Source organism: Petaurus breviceps, unplaced genomic scaffold (assembly GCF_028583685.1).
Source record: "Petaurus breviceps papuanus isolate PSGF00001 unplaced genomic scaffold, PetGlider_PUasm1.0 91133, whole genome shotgun sequence".
NCBI classification, from domain to species: domain Eukaryota; kingdom Metazoa; phylum Chordata; class Mammalia; order Diprotodontia; family Petauridae; genus Petaurus; species Petaurus breviceps.
Window position 1 is genome coordinate 12,626,287 of NW_027187419.1, and position 20,026 is coordinate 12,646,312.

The window sequence follows — 20,026 nt, forward strand, 5'->3', positions numbered from 1 at the left end:
TAAAAGCACTTTAGCACAGGGTCTAGTCAGTACACAGTAGGTGCTATATAAATGCTAGCTATTATTATTATTAAGATTAAAAGGGTAACTATAAAAAAAATTACACACATAGCCTAAAAACCTCCTCTAAGAAGCAAAGACAGAATATCACTGCATTCAACAATTTGTTATGTTGAGTTTGCAGAGCTAATAAATTAGTTTACAAACAACAAAAAAAAATTAGGTATTGTAGACTGAAAAGTTCTTTCTTTTGCAGCAAGACTATAACTGCTCAATCTGACATTTTAAAGCAATTTTGTAGAAATCAGGCTAGTCCTTCAAATACAACTATTTTATACCAAACATAGGACTAAAGAAAACAGTGCACAAGAAAAAAGCATTAAGATACTTTACCATGGCACAAGGTCAAAATCGTTCTGTGACTTTTGAAGGTAATATTTAATAACTTCCCAGCCTAATTCTATTTTTCTCCTTTTGCTTGGTGTACTGCCACTACAAAAATCTCTTGGTGAAGTAGTATAAGACTGAGAGATTTCTAGGACTCTGGCATCTTCACCGAAGACCTGTTTCAAATGAAAAGTCACACAAAGAGAATGGACTTTTTCTTCACATCAGCTTTTAGACAAAACTAGCTAATAAACTGAAGTTTATAAAAAAATAAACAACACCTCTCAAATGAAGGAAAAACAGAAGTCATGGGCTATGAGTAAACACTTAATTATGATACTTCAAACATATAGTAATCTTGAAAAAGGGAGAAACATTTTTAATCTGACACTTTTACTACGCTGGAAACTATCCAAAGAATATTTAATTAACAGAAAATAAGATCTATCTAATAGAACAAAATGCCAAAGTTTTTCAAGGAATAATTTTTTAAAATCAAGAAAATCCTTAATAGCAGTTAACACTTCTTCACAGTATGCTGACCCAAGTTTTTAATAAAGACTTCTATGTGGAAAGCAGTTAAATACCTTATCTCCTACAGACTATATTCTTGGAAAATAGTATAGTGTAAATGACAACAGGAGACCCTCAAACTGTTTATTGAGCTGAACTGAGAAAGGAATAGCCTGGAATCACTACCTAATGAACATTCAGAAAGAAGTTATCATAAAGAAAATTTCAGCTATTCAAAACATGCTGAATAAGTGAAGAAACATGAAACAACACATTGAGAATAATTTTATGTCTCTTTCTCACAAGAAAACAGGTGAAAATACAGTGGAAAATTAACAGAGAACATTATGGACAAAAAAGGTACATATAGTAAGAGCTACTATACCTGGTGACAAACATCTACCATTAATTCAACCAAATTTTCCTTGACAGCAATATTTCGACATCCAGAAGAATATTTTCCTCTGCTTCCTATATGACTTATCTCATTCAACAGTAGATCATATAAGTTGTATAAGATACTTTGCCATTTTGCTGATTCATAAGCTCCTATTGACAAAAATACAAAAAATATAGCTTCTACTTAGTTCCAATTTTCAACTGCACAACAACTAAAAAGGTATCATTTTATGTGTGTATGTGTGTGTGTATCTATGTTGTTATATTCATAGAGAAATAGATTCTGACATCTTCATTTCCAACCTTGACTTTTCTGTCACCTGTCTCTCAGAGTTGTTGTGAGGATGAAATGAGATATTTGTAAACTGTTTTGCAAACCTTAAAAACATTATATAAATGCTATCTACTTCCAAATGATTATTTCCTGGATATACTTTTGTCACCTCAACATGTCCAATCTTAAAGTCATTACCTTCCTCAACACCTCAATCAATTTCCAGCAACAGCTCCCTTTGTATCCCTAGCACTTACTATAGTGCCTGGTCACAGCAGGAACTCAATACATGGTTGTTGAACTGAGGTGAATCAATGGTACTATATCCTAGTTTCCTAGGCTTAAAACTCCACGGGTTACTTGGGCTTGAGATATCAACCAATAAGTTTTTATAGTGAGTTTTCTGTTTGTTTGCTCATTTTTCTAGCCCATTTTCTGACTTCAGACTTAATGTCTGAAGGTAGAAGTTAGGTGGTGCCATAGTGCACAAAGCACTTGACCTGGAATCAGGAAAACCTGAGTTCAAATCTAACCTGAAATATGTACTGGTTATGTGACCCTGGGCAAGTCACTTATTGACTGTCTGCCCCAGTTTCCTCCACTATTAAAATGGGGATAATAGCACCTACCTCCCAAGGTTAAGAGCACCAAATGAGATAATATTTGTAAAGTCCTTAGCATAGTACCTGGCTTATAGTAGGTACTCAGTCAATTCTTATTTTTTTTTATGTTAGGGTCAGGCTCTGAGCAGTACTAGAGAGACAGTCTGGGCTGGTTTCTCTGTTTTTTGGGTATTAAGGCTTATGTTCTTCCAAGATTGGAAGGTCAGCCCTGGCTTAGAACCTGTCAGCTTAAAGGGGTTCCAAAACAGTCTGATTCAAAGCAAACTCTGACTACTGCCCTCTTGGTCTTCGGATCCCAACCTGATTATGGTTCTGAACAACATCAGATTTGCTGCTGGACTCAGTTCCTGTAAGCCAGATAGCAGTTCTGCTGGTTGAGAATGATGTAAGTGTAGGCTCCCTCCCCTTTGGTCTGAGAATCTGACCAGGTTATTCCTCTACAGACTTCAGACTGGGATAGAAGCTGGAACTGAGGCCCCACTCTGCTCCTAGAGTCTAAACCACACTGCAACCCCTTGCTTCTGAACTTGCTCTACTCTCAGTACACTGCCTAAGGGTAACAATTGTCACTACCCCTGCCTCTCCTTAGTCCACCCTGGATCTGTGATCTGGAACTGGGTATGGGCAACAAAGCTGTAAATGGCAGCTATTTCTACTGCAGTGACTAGATAAGCATCTGAGACCTCCTCTTGCTATGGCACCCAGCCTCTCTCTGGGCATGGAGCACAGCATACAACTGCTCCTGGTCAGACCCCTTCCTCAGTGTCCACAGATTTCTCTTTCTATCTTCCTATGACAAAGTGGGATGGAAAAATAATTAACTGTGACTTTTTTTCCTTTTATTTCCCCATTAGGACTAGGTCGAGTACGGGGGTGGGGAACCTGAGGCCTCAAGGCCACATGTGGCCTTTTAGGTCGTTAGGCCTTAGCACCTTTTGATTGAGTCCAAGTTGTACAAAACAAATTCTTTTATTAAGAGGATCTGTTCTGTGAAATTTGGATTCAGTGATAGGACTGCACTTAAGGATATAGAGGGCCATGCGTGACCTCAAGGCCACAGGTTCCCGACCCCTAGTATATCTTTTTTCTTGATCTCTTTGGAGATTTTGGGGTAGAGTTCACCATATTATTTTCTGCTATTCCACCATCTTAGCTCTGTCTCTCTGCCATCAATTTTTACCTACAGAATATTCCCATTATTTCCACCCAGACTCTCATCATTTCACATCTCAGTTGTTACCTTTGGTCCATCTTTCCAAGCCAGACACAGAACTTTAATAGAACTTAAAGTATCAGCTTTTGCCAAGTCACTCCCCTGATTAAGAATCTTTAATATCTTACCTTTGCTTATGTACTGTCAATTACTCTGTGTAGCTTTCAAAGCCCTCTGCAATTTAGCTCTGCTTAACCTGGTCAACTTTTTAACTCCTACTTCTTCAAAATATGAACCTACCACTCAATACCAGTCCCGCCAAAGCCCACTACTATGGATTTGCTCATGCCCTTTCTTTTTTTTGTCTATCCAAATGTTAAATATCTTTCTAGTTAAATATCATTCTAGATATCACCCAGGTTCTACCTTGTATAAGAAGTCTGTAATCTCTCCCTTCATTGAATTATTAGCATTTATAGTACATTATACACTATTTAACATTTAATTATATATTGTCTCTTATTCTTCTTTAATTCTTTCACATCTGTTATTTGTATTTTTGCAACCAGACTTTATGGGTACAGTATTTTTTACTTATTATGTCCTTATAGTATCTAGCACTATGCTAGGTACACAGTAGACATTTATTAATGTCTATTAATGAGATGATAAAATACCAAACGAAACCTTACAATTCTAACAAAAAAACCATTGATAAATATCACTCAGATGAAAGAAGTTAGGGACACATGTTGGCATCAGCATTAATCTTAGTAATCCAATCCTCAGAGGCGCCCTCAATGTGGCAATACCTATTACTGAGAAATTGGAAAAGGTTATAGTCTCTATCTGAATCAGACTTAATTAGATCTAGTTTAATGAATAAGTAAATTAAAAACAATAACAACAGAAGATTATTCTTATACCTTTTTCTTGGGTTTTAGCTCCTTTTGGGTGATGAACACGAACTTGCAGATGAAATAATTCAATAATTACATCCTTCAAAGAATCATTTGGTCTTTGTTGAGACCATATGTAAAGCACAGTAGGAAGGATTTCTTCTCCTAATTTACAAACTTGTACACGAAAATTTACAGCAAAGACCCTGAGAAAGATATTAAGGGCAGCCAGAATATGATTCAAACCTGCAGAGCTTTTATCCTGCCTGCAACACAAGAAATCAAGCACTAGTAACTATACAAAAGAAAAACATATGGGGTTTTGCTATTTATACAATCAACTTGAAGACAATTAAGAAATTACACAAAGATGGAAATGCCCAATAACATTTATTTCAATATTGTTAATGTCTCAGCTTAAGAAGAAAATAAGCTGCCCATGGGCAGGGACTGTTTCATTTTGTGTCTTTGCAGCCCCAATGCCTCACAGTGCCCAGTACATAGGAAGCATTTAATAAATGCTTGCTGATTAATGAAAAATTATAGGAGAAGCCCATGTGTCCAAATGGTTCTGTATACCAATAAGAAACGGTTCATTTATGGACACAAAGGGCTCACTCCTCTTAGCTTTTACTTAGCCAAAATAATGCCTAGTTATAGCTAACCACTTATATTTTACATACATTAAATACTTCGATTTCCAAAGCATTTCACATAAACTCGATTTTTTTCCTGATAACTACTTTTGTCCAGTATCACCCTCATTCCTGTTTCATTTATAGTTTCTTCCATGCTAATTTGAACTTGATCATTCTGTCTTTCATTATCTGCTGTTGGGTATGTCGAGTCTAATTTGTCCAACTACACTGAGCTACTTGAGGGTAAGATCTGTATCTTACACTTGTTTATATAGTCCACAGTATCTACCACTAGGCTGTAAAAAGCAAAAACTTTGTGACTTCTGCCAGTTTGTGTTGAGGGTACCACCATCCTTCCATTCACCTACATTTGAAACTTCACTCTCCCTCACCCCACATATCCAAATCAATTTCCAAATCTTGCTTTTTTACCTCTGCAACATCTCTCACATCCATTTCATTCTCTCTACCCAACACAGCCATCACATTAGTTCAGGTCCTCATCATCTCTCTCCTAGACTATATAGCAAAAGCCTTCTAATCTTCTCAATCAAGTCTTGCCCCATTCCAAATCCACCTACAGTCAATGAAGGGATTTTCCCAGAGTATGGATCTGACTGCATTATTCTCTGCTCAATAAACTTAAGTGCCACCTTCTATGTGAAGGTTTTCCAGACTACTGAAGCTGCTCATGCCATCCTGCTATAATTATCTGTATCTATAGGGATGGTATTCTTTCTATGTACACTCACAAGTTAACATGTCTTCTCCCTCTGCTGGATTTGAAGTTCCTCAAGGGCAGAAACCACTTCAGTTGTCTCCAAAGTCTCAGAAAAGTGCCTAACACACAGGTGCTTAATAAATGCCTTCTGATTGATTACTGCAAGTGGAATTCTTATCTCCCAAAGGGAAAGCACTTCCCCAGCACTGAAGTCAGCTCCTAAATATTGCAACCTAATTGAGAATCTATAGTAAACCCCACTGCCTCTTCAATTTGGCTCTCAGACTATGAGTCCATACTATCAAAAGATAACTTTTTAACTTACTGAATATAACACAAGATCTTTCTTAATCTAGATTAATTTTTCAAATGAAAAAAATTAAATTAATCTAAAATTATTTATTAATCAATTCCCATGTGCCAAGCACTGTGCAAAGCACTGAGCATAAAAAGAAAGATTAAAAATAGTGCCTGGTCTCAAGGAATTCACATTTGAATAGAAAAGACAAAATGTAAAGAACTAGGTATGTACAAAATATACAAAGAATAAATGAGAGGTAGCCTCAGAGGGGATGGCACTTAGGGATGGGAAGGAATCAGGTAAGGTCTCTCTCAAAAGGTAAAATCATATCTAAGGCTCACAAGAATCCAGGAACACCAAGTGGCAGAAGTGAGAAAAAAATAGCCCAGGAATGAGGGACAGTCAGTGCAAAGGCATTGAGAAGGGAATTAGATGCTACACGCAAAGAACAGCAAGCACAGCAGCGTGGCAAAATCACAAAATATGTGGAGGGGAATAAAGTATAAACATAAAGGAAAGGTAGGAAAGGGCCTGGTTAAGAATCAGTCAATTATTAGGCAATTATCAAGCACCTACTATGTGTGAGACACTGTACTGTGTTGTGGATATAAATATAATAACTACACACAAGGATAAAATGGGGGAGACAAGAAGTATGTAAGTGTACAGAGCATAAATGTAAAGAAAGTCAATAGAAACAAAGACTAAAGGGTTTACTACAAGGTAGTATGACAAGGAGAGCCCTGGGAAAGGTTTCATGCTTCAAGCTGGTGCTTAAGTTTCATCTTACAGGTGGAAGAAGTGAGGAGGGAGGGAGTACATTCAAAGATGGAGGACAGACAGCAAGAGCCAAGGCAAGGAGAACAGAGAAGCTAGGCTGTGAGGGAGGAAGAAGAAGCACAGTTTGGATGGATCACAGGGTGCAGGAGGGGAAATAATGACAATGAGGCTGCAGAGACAAGTCAGAGCAAGGCTGTGAAAGCCTTTTAAATAAAGTCAAAGAGAGGAATTTATATTTCAATCTAGAAGCAACAGGAAGGGATAGAGTTTACTAAGAAGGGGAGTCACATGGTCAGATCTGCATTTAAGGCAAATAAATTAATAGTTTAAATACCAAAATCACTAAAAAGTACCTTGCACACTGCATAGCCTTTGAAAAAAATTCAAAAAACTTTAAATTTACTCCATCCGTCTGGGAACAGCATCCTCTGGTTACAGTTTGAATTATTCTAGCCACTAAAACTCTATTAATGTCTTTAGATGGCTTGAGATACAATGTACAATATAGGGCCAGAAGTTCTAAAAAAAAAAAGGAAAAAATAGATCAAAATTAGTTACTAATTTCTTTTCAGTCATTTTAAGGCATTTCTTTTAATTTAGAACATTAAATGTTTTAAATAAATCAAAATGCTCCACTAGCAAAATATAGATACTATAGAAAATAATTTTGTAAAGTATATGTTATAATTAAAGCATTCACCTATAACAATACTGTTCTAATGTTTTTATTAAAAAAGTCAGTGAAAAAAATTATGCACACGGTACTCAACAAACACTTGTTGAATTGAATATAGATACAAAAAATTGCTTTTCATTCATGAGAGCTCAAAAACCAGGAAATTGGGGTTTAATGGTTTAAGATTTCAGATACCAAAAAAGACCACATCTTCTACAGAAACTGAATGACACTTGTTTTTTAAAATAATTTACTGATATATGGGACTAGTCAATGGTAGAATAGCCATGGAAAGACAGGCAAACTGATGCACTGATGGTAGAGTTGTGAACTGATCCAATCATTCTAGAAAGTAATTTGGAATTATATTAAAAACGTTATTAAAATGCCCACGTTCTTGGAATTAGAGAACCCACCTCTAGGCATATACACCAAGAGGGTCAATGACAAAAAGAAAAGCCCCACAGAAACCAAAAAATTTACAGTAGCACTTTTTTCAAAGCAGCAGAGAACTGGAAACAAAACAGATGCTCATTATTTAGGGAGTATCTAAATAAGCTATGGTACCTGAACGTACTCTTTGGTAAGAAATGGTGAACATATTCATATAGAAAGATTTATATGAAAAGAAGTATGCAGAACAAAGAAAACAATATACAACAACAAAACATTCAATATACTATAACAATAAAAGAATAAAAACCAAATGTTATACAACTATAATGATCAAGCACAACACCACAGAAAAAACAATTGAACACATCTCCCTCACATTCTTTGCAGATAAGAGGGAACTATAGGTGCAGCACCCTACACAGAGTGTCAAACTTTGTCACTGTATTAATTCTGCAGAATCTTTTTATTTTCTTTTTTATTATTTTCTTTAATTTGTTATAAAAGCTGGCTCTCTGGAACAGTAAAGGGAGAATACACTGAGAAATGTAGGCAATATAAAAATAAATCAATAAAAATGTATTTTTTTAAAAGAAAAAGAATATATATGTCATTCTTCCTTACATATAAATCAATAAATAAAGTAAGTGAGTCTTCTTTATGTATAAATGACCAGGAAACCCACAAATTTTTATGTCATCAAAGGGAAAAATAAATATACTCAGGCACATAACAGGCCATCTAAGAGATGGTGATTGAAGCAGAAAATTAATCTCTATTTGGCAGTCTTACCTTCCTTTTCACAGAATTCTATTTTCATATGTATTATTTATTTGAACAACATTGATTCCTATAAAAGAGACAGAAGCAGGTAATAGAATACCAATGCTCCATATTAAGGAACTGAGTTAAAAAGAAAAAAATATGTTGCCTAAGTTCATGGTAGAGGCCATAATACAGCAAGAGATAGAGCTGACCTTGGAGACAAGACTAAGTTTATTCACTCCAGACAAATACTAGCAGTGTGACCCCAGGCAAATCACTTAATTTCTGAGTGCTCCAGGCAACTCTCTAAACCCTACACTAATAATAAAAAAAAAAAGAGGTCTGAATTTAAAAACAAAATAGGGATTAAAAAATTAAGAGTTAATCTTGCCTGTGCCACTTACTGTGTGGCCCTGGGCAAGCTGCCTATCTTCTTGGGGCCCCGGTTTCCTCATCTATAAACTGAGGAGTCTGACTTTGATGGTCTGTAAGATCTCTTGTCACTTTAAATCTACCTATTTCTGGACTGTGGGTAGCAGAGTACCCAGAACTCACTGCTTTGTCCACAACAGCAATGGTACCAAAACTTAAATGGGACACTAAACTGTCCATAAGGATCCCTGAAGCTACATATTGACTTAGAAAATTATATACCAACATTATATTCGTTTTATTATATTCTTAGTTAGTTTGTGAAAGATTTTCCAATTACATTTTAACCTGGCTTGTGCCACACCAGGCAGGATGAAAGGCTGCTATTTGACCCTTTATACTACAGTACTTCGCCTCCTTTCAGAAACATGATTACAACTTTCTGTTTTAATAGTTGTAGAAGGAGCAGTAAATTGTACTTAAGGAGCTATTTACTGAGTTAGTTAAGATAGCATTCATTTCCACAAATCAAATACTTAAAAAAGAAACTTAACTGGTTAAAAGTTGGCAAGAAAGTCCAAGCTTAGTCTTTACTAACTTGGAACACTTAGCAAATGGAAAAGAAATTGTAAAATAAAGATTCCTTGTTGAAAGTAGAGAAACGGTAGGTAGGAGTGACTTTACTCCTGCTTAGAAAGAAACAGAAAGGTATGAAAGGAGAGTTTCTAAGATTTGATGGCTTTCCTTCATCTTTTCTATGATTAGGAAAAACGGAGCAACAGGTAATAACAGGAAGATACTGTCAAGTAAAGAGTTGAGACCTAAAAATATCTATAGAACAGGCAGAGACTAAGATACAGAAATGCTATTACTTCCAAGCCTCTAAAAGCTGACACCACCTGAGCATTCTACCATCAAAATTGTAAAGACTTTAGGTACAGCCTTAGAATCACAGATTAAGAGATAAAAGAAACCTTAAAGGATATCCAATCCAACCCTTTATTTTACAAATCAGGAACCTGAAGCCAAGAAATGGAGGCAGGAATCAAACCCATATCTATGGTGTCCAAAATCAGAGTTTTGTTTTTTTCCTACTGCAACAGATCTAGTCCTATAGAAAGTGTAACACGAACGTGAGGCTATTATGAAGTCTTCTACCTCAAAGAGAAATAACAGAATCTCTTTACAGACAGCTTGGAGGTTAAGTGCTCTTGTTCTGAATGTAGAATTTTACATTCATCACAAAAGCACATTTAGGAAGGTTACATTTCTCATTTACCTATTATATAAGATATAAAGCTAGAGTTCACTAAATGTTTAACTTGACTAAAAAATTGGCACATTTCTTTTCTTAACTGGACATGGATGAATATAGCAAATTCAAAATCTAATAGGCAATTAAACTACAGGTACATTGATTCCAAGAGCACAGAAAGAGCCTAATATGTTAAGCCTATGTCAAATTTTTTTTAAAAAAATCAGTTACATGAAATATTAAAAAATAAAAGAGGAGAAATGTGACAAGTCAAGAATACTGGCTGCTGCGTTACTTATTTCATCAAAGTGACTCAACAACAAAAAACTTACAAACAACAAACCAGAAGGGAAATACCTGACCAATGATGCTGAGATATTTCACACCAGTATTTCCTTACTGAAAGAATGTCCTTAAGCAATATATTACTATAATCAGCTCCATAACTAGCTCCATGGGAGGAATCCTTCACTGCATCCATGATGTAATTTAGAAGCTCTTGACATTTCAATCTGGGGGCTCCTGGTAAAGAAGAACAGAAGAACAGCAATGAAAATATGATGAATCTTTACAAAATAAATTAGCAATATTACATAAAAGCAACAGTTTAAAGGATTTCATTTTTAAAAATTCCTTTGACCATAATCCTAATTAAGAAATAGGTAGCAAACATTCATTAGATTTCAGCTCAAATAATTAAAAATGTGTGATAACTATTCCCTAGGATGGGCTGAAATTGATCTATAAAGAAAGGATTTAATAACTAAGTTTAATAGTACAACCAAGCTTGCAAAGAGAATACTTAACCTACAAAAAAAATAAAATGTGTACAGTACAGAAACTTGGACTTAGGAAGACCTGATTTTGAATCTTGCCTCAAACACTTAACTAGTTCAGCAATTTTAGGCAAAACAAACCTCTTTGTGCCTCAGTTTCCTCATCTGTAAAATGGGAGTTATAGTAACACTAGTTCCAAAAGTTATTCTAAGATGAAATTAAAAAACATAAGTCTTTGCAATCTTTAAAGTCTTATATACTGTTATCATTATTAAATATTTAGCATTTGTGCACATGCAAATAAATATTTTAAACACAAGTAAATGCTATCTATCCATGAAAGAACTTCTATAAAGAATATAGTGTTTTAGTAGTTAAAACTGAATAACAACAAAACTGTACTTCCATTACATTCTTCTATAATTTCATACTTTCCACTCAGGTGGACTAACTGGAATGAAGAGCAATTACTGAGATTTCAATGCATTTTTAAAATAATGTTATATTTGGGTTCTTTTTTTGTTATGGCTTAAATTCCATATTTCTTCCTCCGTCCCCATCTTGCTCTAGAGAAGGTCAGTATTTGACTCAGATTTATAAGTATATGTAAAAACTATACTACGCATACTTCTATTTATCAGTTCTTTCTCCAAAAGTAGACAGCATCTGCCTTCATAGGTCCTTTGTAGCTGATTTGAGTATTTATAAACTCAAAATAATTTGGCTGTTCACAATTATTCTTGGAATCATATTGCTGTTACCATATACATCATTCTCTTGGTTCTGCTCATTTCACTTTTCATTATTTCATGCAATTCTTTCCATGATTTTCTAAAATTGACCAGCTCATCACTCTTACATCACAGTAGTATTGCATAACAATCATATACCACAACTTCTTTAGCCATTTCCTAATTAGTGGACATCCTCTCAATTTCCAGTTCTTTGCTACCACAAAGAGAGTTGCTATATTTTAGAACAGATAGGTTCTTTTCCTTTTCACTGGATCACCTTGGAAAGAGACCTAATAGTGGTACTGCTGGGTCAAAGAGTATCCACAGTCTTTTAACTCTTTGGGCATAATTCCAGATTTCTCTCTAAACAAGGTCATTTTAATTCTACTGTTCCAGCATATGGCTCATATGTCACCTTATTATTGGATATTTGCAAGCCTCAACAAGCATTATTAAGTCTCTAGTTTATACAAAAACCTGTGCTGGAGCCCAAGAGGAGCTATCCTATCCCCAAATGCTATTCCAACCCTTGTACTATTCTCTCACAGGGCTTACAGTCTAATAAGAGAAGCTAGTGGCACAGTGGATGGAGTGTGGATCTGGAGTCAGAAAGACCTATGTTCAAATCCTGCCTCAGCCACTTACTTATTAGCTGTATGATCTTAAGCAAATAATAAAACTGTCTGCTTTAGTTTCCTCCTTTGTAAAATGGGGATAACAGCATCTACCTTCCAAGGGGTTTTGAGGGTTGAATGAGACATCTGTAAGTCGTTTTGCAAACCACAGAAACTACATAAATTATCACTGTTATTATTGTTGTTATTGGGGAGCTGTACATAACATGGTAAAAAAATAAATGCATAGAAGAGGTACAGAGTACAAAGCAAAGTTCAAGTAAAAAAAGAACATTTATTTCTAATTGGAAAGGCTTCATAGAGAAAGAGGAATAATCATAATAATAAATAAATGATAATAACCAGCATTTATACTCTACTTCAAGATTTATAAAGCACTTTATAAATATTATCTCATTTTATCTTCATAACACCCTAGGAGGTAGGGACTATTATAACCGCCATTACACAGATGAGGTAACTGAGGCAAAGGTTAAGTGACTTCCCCAGGGTCACACAGCCATTAAGCAGATGAGGCAGAATTTGAACTCATGTCTTCCTGGCTCTTGGTACAGCACTCTACTTGCTGCACCCCTTAGCTATGTCTGAAAGAACAGGTAGTATTTCATCAGATAAAGTTAGGAAGACATTCTAAGCCTAGCGAATAGAACAAAGGCACAGAATATAGAGGCAAAGAAAACACAGACCATGAAGCAGAAATAATAAGTGGCATGAGCCTAGCATAGGGAATGAAGAAGCATGCATATAAAACCAAAAAATTTTATAACATGACCAATTCCCCTATTTTATAGATGAACAAACAACATATATGTCCCTTACTTTTATTTGCACATTTGATGAAGTATTTAACCAAGCTGCTAATTTCTTGCATCTTTTTCTGCCTGGAGGCTTGTGTTGAAGCTGATACATTCGGTTTTGCTGTTCGCAAACATTCTGTTTCCTTCTGGATGTATTTTTGGAGAAACCTTCGGGAAAATATATTAAAAAAAATTATCTTTTGCAGGGATTACTTTAACATCATTAGAGTCCATGTAACTGGAAAAGGCATTATTTTAAGTATCTAAATTCATCTCATCTCCCCTCTAGATTAACCAAATATATTGTTCTCTCTTCAAAGACATTTTATCACTCTCTTATAGACCAAGAGTGCTGAACTTGAGTCAAAAAGACCTGAGTTCAAATCCTGCCTTAGATATCTTACTAGCTGTGTGACTTGGGGGAAGCTGTCTGTATCAGTTTCCTAATCTATAGAATGGGGATAACAAGAGCATATACTTTACAAGACTGTTGTAAGAACCAAGTGAGAAAACACATTCAAAGTGCTTTGTAAACCTTAAACCACTACACAAATGCTAACTATTAGAATCTGTATCATTAATCAGTTCTTTCTATTCTCATTTTTTGCTACATAGAGGCTTCCTTCAATTTGGTCATATTAATATCCAAGTTGGTTCTTGCAATTAATTCAACTTCAATTTTCTCACTCTTTTCCCATATCATAATCCATACATGAAATATACTTAATTCTTCCTATTCTACAAGCAACCATGTTCACAGCCTGCAAAGAAGGCTTTCCTGGCTCTGTCAGACACTCTAGATTCAGAAGGGTATACTATGCTCAGAATAGGGCTACAATATATGCAGAGAGCATAAAAGATATATACAAACACATACATTCATACACATATACAGACAAACACACTCATATACATATGTTTAATTATGCTTATTTTGTCTGAATTAACCTTAAACTAAATGAACAGGCATTCTGTAATCTTCAGTAAAAGTGTTCAAAATGGTACCAGATACTGTAACAAATATAAATATTGAGATAAAATTTTAATGATATAATACTCCTTAAACATTCATCTCCAATGATTTACTGTGACATGAAGGTAACCCTAAAATAAATAAATGGAAGACAATGGATAAACTGAAGGATATAAATGAAATGGAATATCACTATGAAATACAAAGAATTCAGAGAAGGAAGGCAAGACATATACGAACTGATGCATAGTGAAATAAGTTGAACCAGGAAAACAATAACCATATACATGGCAACAATGTAAATTAAAAAACAACCTGAAAAAGAAACTGAAAACCATGTAATTATAATGAACATGCTTATCACAAAGAGAAGAGATATAAAAAATTCACCTCTCTCCTTTGCAAAAGTGGGACACTATCTGTGCAGAATATTACAGACACCATCATACTCTACTGATATGTGTTATTTTGAATTATTTTTTTTTTAAGCAATTGGGGTTAAGTAACTTGCTCAAGGTTACAAGGCCACTTATTTCTGGATGTGGTGCTAAGTATCTGAGCCCAGATTCTATCCCAGGTCATCCCAACTCTGGGGCTGGTGCTCTTACTCACTGTGCTACCTGGCCGCCCCTGAATGCTTTCTTTTCTTCAAAATTTTTTTCTTGTTACAAGAGATGGCTCTCTGTATATGAGAGGATGAAGGAATTTATTCCAAAATGAAGCCAATGAAAAAATAAACCCTATGAAAATCTTTTTTTTCTCCCATTTTGAAGAGATTACAACTTTTGTTTACAAAGCTATATAGCGATTCATGACTCTAATGGACTGTGTCTTTTGACTTAAAATTAATCATCCTAGCCAAATGAATGCTGCTGCGGTTTTCTAACAGTCAATTTTCTCCTTATATTGGCTTAAGTAATTTTTTTAACTGAATTGTTAAGACATTTATTCTCATTTTCTTCCTAGTTCCCTCATTTCAACTTATCACACAACCAATCATGTTGATGAAAATTAGTTATTGTTGACTTTATATAATTTCATAATATCTCAATTTCTATAATTAGACACCTAGCCAGTCTTATTTTCATCTCGTAATATGAATCATAAGATCACTATCCATTCCAATAACTCAATCAAATGCATTTTTATAACCTACTTGTAAGATGTTTAAAATATTTTAAACTTTATTTAGCATTTGAAAAAAGAAAAATGTGAATCCACTTTTTAATTTTTTTAAATTCTTCATATAAATATATTTTCTTACTGCTTTGAACAAATTAAAATTTATCAAGAAATTATTTTGTGTAGAACACCGTTAGGCCCTTCAGAAAATTTTAATATAAAGTCTAAGGTATGAAAGGAAAATTGACAGTAACACATTAAATTATATAAATGATGGTTGGAAGAGGAAGGAACAAAATTTATTCAACAAAATACCTAAAAACAGCATCCCAGTTTAAATATTTTCCTTGTCTAGAATCAGAGTTCCGATCCAAATGTTTAACTGTTTCAGGATCTCGGATCAAACGCTTGAATTTCTCAACTTCTTTCTGAAATATATTTTAATATGAGTTATTATTAATCTACATCTTTGAGATAAGAACACGATTTAAATTGATGTCATTCATTACCCTTCGCTCTGTAGCTCTGTCATTTTCAAGCTGACGACAGCAAAGTAGTAAATCATGTAAATCAAGGCTCATATTCAAGTTATCAATTCACACAACAGAGATCTATAAGGAAAAAGCAAGGCAATGCTATGAATCACAACAAAAATTAAGCATAAAATGGAATGACTAAGAGTCTACTATTTAGTTGCTTCTAAAAAATTTCTACTTTGCTAGTAGCATGGAATCATACTAGTGGAAGTAATCCAGAACTGAGCTTTAGCAAGAGATAGTGGAGATAAGACAAATGAGACAGGACAGTCTAGAATTGAAATGGCTAATGGGTTAAGGTTGGAGAGAGGAGAAAATGTAGTCAATAAAGGAACAATAGTCTAGAATACACTGAAAGGGTTAACAGATTTAAGGGCTTCATGAAAGTAAAGAAAAGGTTCAGGAGGTATGAGGATTAGGGTGAGGAATAATTAATATTGATGAGGTTGACTTCTGCCCAGCAACAATGAGAACCTTGCCTAAGTAACAGGGGACTCTACCTGTTGACAAGAAAACCTTATTTTAGCCAATATTCTGTGTATGTGACTAACCCTTACGGTTCGTGACCATATCCTCCAATGTGGCAAGCTAAATCCCCTGTGTTTTGTGATCACAACCTTGAACTGTTTTGGAAATACCCAGTACACCAGCTTCCCTTTCCTGACATCCTTCCCTGTGGTTAACTGCCCACACAGGAGCATACCCCGACTGCTGGCTGAGTGCCTGAGACTTGTACATAAAAATAAGCCCCTGTGCTTCTCCAAATTGCTAGTCCCCCTAAGGACTTGCCCGCTGCTTTTGCTACAATAAAGCCCCCTTGACTAGGAGAATATCTGCCTCTTGAATCCTTTCCAGACCACCTGACTCCTGAACATCACAAACCACATCACATGTAATGTCACTTCCTATAAAATGCACACTACTTAAGGGCAGGAACTGTTTCATGTAAGTCTTCTTATCTCCAGCATGCAGGTCCATGCCTGACACAGTGAATACTGCATCTCTGGGGAAGTTAAATAATAAGCCTATGTCTCTCATGCTTCCTTGTGGACAAAATGGAGAGATACCAGTTAAATGAGAGGTGAGATGGTAATAAGTTAAATCACCTGAGCCAAACAGCAGTCATTAATGGTTAAATATAAAGTTGAAAGAACATGCCTACTAAAGTATTATAATCCTTCACCCTCTAATAATTAATATTTTAACAATGACTTAGATTAATCATAACTCAATCAATAAGCATTTATTAATAAATTTATTGAGAAATTGTTACTTATTAAGAAAAATCCCCAATTGCTGAAAGAAAGCACAGGAAGCCTGGATAAGAAATGGAGGAGTGGGGGAAAACACAACATAACTGTGCACAAATATTTGAAGGACTGTCATGTAAAAGAGTAATTAGACATGCTTGGCACCAGACATGCAGATACCAACTCAATGTAAGGAAAATGTTCCCAACAATAACTGCTACCAAGAAATAGAATTGGCTGATTAAGGAGGTAATGGTTTCTTCTTCACACATGAGTTCTCCAAGCAAGAGCCTAGATTACCACTGTGGTAGTCACTTTGGAGGAATTCTTCAATACAACTACATGACAAAAAAGGGTTCCTTGTAACTGTTATTCTTCGAAGAAAACACAGCTTAAGTGGGATATGAACCCAGTTCAGTTTCCTTCTTTCCCCTGAGCAACAGTAAACTAAAACAGTATTTCTGCAAAATAAGTAGTTTCCACTTACAATAATATGACTATATACAGATATATAGACAAGGGACAGAAGGGGGGGACGGCAGAGAGAAAGAGAGACAGAGAGGGAGAAAGAGAGAGGGAAGGGGAGGGGGGGAGAAAGGGGAAAAGAGAGAGAGAGGAAGGGAGGGAGGGGGAGAGAGAGGGAAAGGAAAAGAGAGAGAGAGAGAGAGAAGTACACAAAGGTCTTGAAAATGTTTTCATGTAGTATCTACTAGTATCAACATCCATTTTACAGGAGGACACAAAGGAACACACAAAAAGGAAATTTTCTACAAGAGAGAAAAACATTAGGAAAAAAAGAACCAAAACATGTAGAATTTCTGGAGAGTTCTTTTCCAGAAAATTTTATTTAATTATAAAACTAAATAAAATGCTTACCTGTATGTACACACACACAGAGACCCCCTCTACCCATCCAAATCTTGTCATCTTTTGGGATCTACCTTAAGACCCATCTTTTCCATAAAATCTTCTGACACTCACAGAATCAAAGAATTTTAGAATAAATAGAAGCTTCAGTTTATACATTATATATCCCTCTCCAAAAAAAAAAATGCTGAGAAATTCTTCCTTATATCTGGTCAAGAAATCTCTTTCCATCTACCTTCCCAACTCTTCATTTTAGTTTTTCCCTTTGTACCCCCCTCAGATAAGGGTGGGTAGAAAATTATCTTTGATTGCTCTACTCACACAGTCACTATATTCCTTCAGGTCGCCATCACCTCTAGCCTCAACTATTTCAATAGCCTTCTAACTGGTCTCTCCTCACTGCAATTCATCCATTATATAAGCTGCCAAATAATATCCCTAAAGCACAGATCTAAGTTATTCCTCCACTCAAAATCAGTGACTCCACAATCCCTTTATGGATCAAATATAAATATCTTTGTTTGGCTTTTAAAGCCCTTCAAAACCTGACTTCAATACAACTTTTTTACCCTGGTACACATTACTACCTTTTTTGCATTCTACACTCCATCTCCTGTCCTCCTTTCAATGCCCTGCATGCACTCCCTCTTCATCTCTACCTCAGAATCCCTTCTTTCATTCAAAACTCCACTGAGGCACCAATTTCTACAAGAAGCTTTTCCTGATTCCCTTCCTCCAACCTATTATCCTGTATTTATTTTGCATTCATGTTTACTTACACATAGATATGTATATGCAGTCTCTCACAGAATATAAGCTCTTTGAGGGCAAAGTTTGTTTCAGTGGTGCCTTTGCATTCTCAGCATAGCCTAGCCCAGTGCCTGGCATACAGGAAGAGATTAATAAATGTTGATTGATTGATGAACCATTTGCAAATTACAACCTCTCAATCCCGTTTTCCCATTTATGAAACGAGGGCAATACTTGTACTACCTGCCTCACAGGGTTGTTTTAAGGTCTACAAAGTCCTTTCCTTATAGGACTACATAAATGTGAGTTATTTAATCTCCTACACATAACAGATCTTCCAATATTTTAAGACCTTCATAAAGTCCTACTTGTTATTTTTCAGGATAACCCTTCCCATGCTTTTTTTTTTGCTTTTTGGAGGGCAATTAAGGTTAAGTGACTTGCCCAAGGACACACGGCTCTTCCCATGCTTTTTACCTATTTCTTCTTATAACAAAAAACTGAAATCTGAAGAAATGAATTAAAATCCTGGACCTACCACTAAATAGTTATGTGAGCTCCAGTTCCTCCATAAGCCCAAAATCCAAGGATAAGTAGCTTAGATTTGATAGAAAGCCAGAGTCACTAGGGAGTCCTGGCTTCTGCCCCTGGGTCTTATTGATTAATGAGGTCATTACCTCTAGCAGGTCCCAACCACCCCACCAAGACACACAAGTGGTTTTGTTTTGTTTTTTTGCCTAAGTGATTGCATGGGATACTCCCCCTCCCCATTTCCACTTCTAGTTCTGGAAAAAGTAAGCCTAACAGACTACCATTACTATTTATGCAAAGAGAACAAAATCAATTGCCCTAAAGCACCCTTTGACTTTACTCTTTCCAGGCTGCCACTTCCCTATATGTAAGGATTCCCTCATTAGAACCTAAGCTCCAGGAGGGCAGGGGCTGTCTCCCTTTTGCATTTGAATCCCCAGGGATTAGCATACTGCTTGGCACAGAAGGAATTTAATGAATGTATTTTCATTTATTTACTAAAAAGTAGAGCTGAACTTTCTAAGAATTTTGACTTAAAATTCTAGATGGCTAACAATACACCAGAATAAAGAGCAAATATAAGATCTAAGTATCTTGGTATAAAAAATTAACACTTGTCAACCCTGATCAAACTATGAGCCACAGTGGCTCTGCAACTGCTGTTAACTCTAAAAAAACAAACCAGAGAGCTCACACAGGTTATCAAAACCACAGTTAACTCTAAAAATAAAATAAATATAACCAAAGAGCTAACAGTGGTTATAAGCAAAAAGTTTTCTTTATTCTATCGGAAGAGGGAAACTAGACATACATGTGCCAGCATACCCTCTAGGAGACACCCCCTCCCCTTCATTGTGGACAAATCTCAACACTTAACACGACAGCTTTGCAGTTAGCTGTAACCC

General features: G+C 35.6%; 1 protein-coding gene across 5 annotated transcripts in view; it reads right to left on the reverse strand.

Moving 5' to 3' along the window:
• The window catches only part of ATM (ATM serine/threonine kinase), a 122,810-nt gene that overhangs the window by 101,140 nt on the left and 1,644 nt on the right, over nucleotides 1-20,026 (reverse strand). For 4 of the 5 annotated variants that reach the window (XR_011166799.1, XM_069080497.1, XM_069080494.1 and 1 more), the window contains exons 2-9: nucleotides 15,697-15,798; nucleotides 15,503-15,615; nucleotides 13,115-13,260; nucleotides 10,507-10,671; nucleotides 7,042-7,207; nucleotides 4,276-4,514; nucleotides 1,286-1,449; nucleotides 394-563 (exon numbers count right to left, since the gene is read on the reverse strand). Coding sequence is in view for 4 of the 5 variants with exons in the window: in XM_069080497.1 (XP_068936598.1) it covers nucleotides 394-563; nucleotides 1,286-1,449; nucleotides 4,276-4,514; nucleotides 7,042-7,207; nucleotides 10,507-10,671; nucleotides 13,115-13,260; nucleotides 15,503-15,615; nucleotides 15,697-15,768 (1,235 nt within the window). In the remaining variant the exon portion in view is untranslated. Of the gene's footprint in view, nucleotides 1-393; nucleotides 564-1,285; nucleotides 1,450-4,275; nucleotides 4,515-7,041; nucleotides 7,208-10,506; nucleotides 10,672-13,114; nucleotides 13,261-15,502; nucleotides 15,616-15,696; nucleotides 15,799-18,619; nucleotides 18,752-20,026 lie in introns of those variants that run through there. The other variant, XM_069080496.1, reaches the window with a different exon arrangement.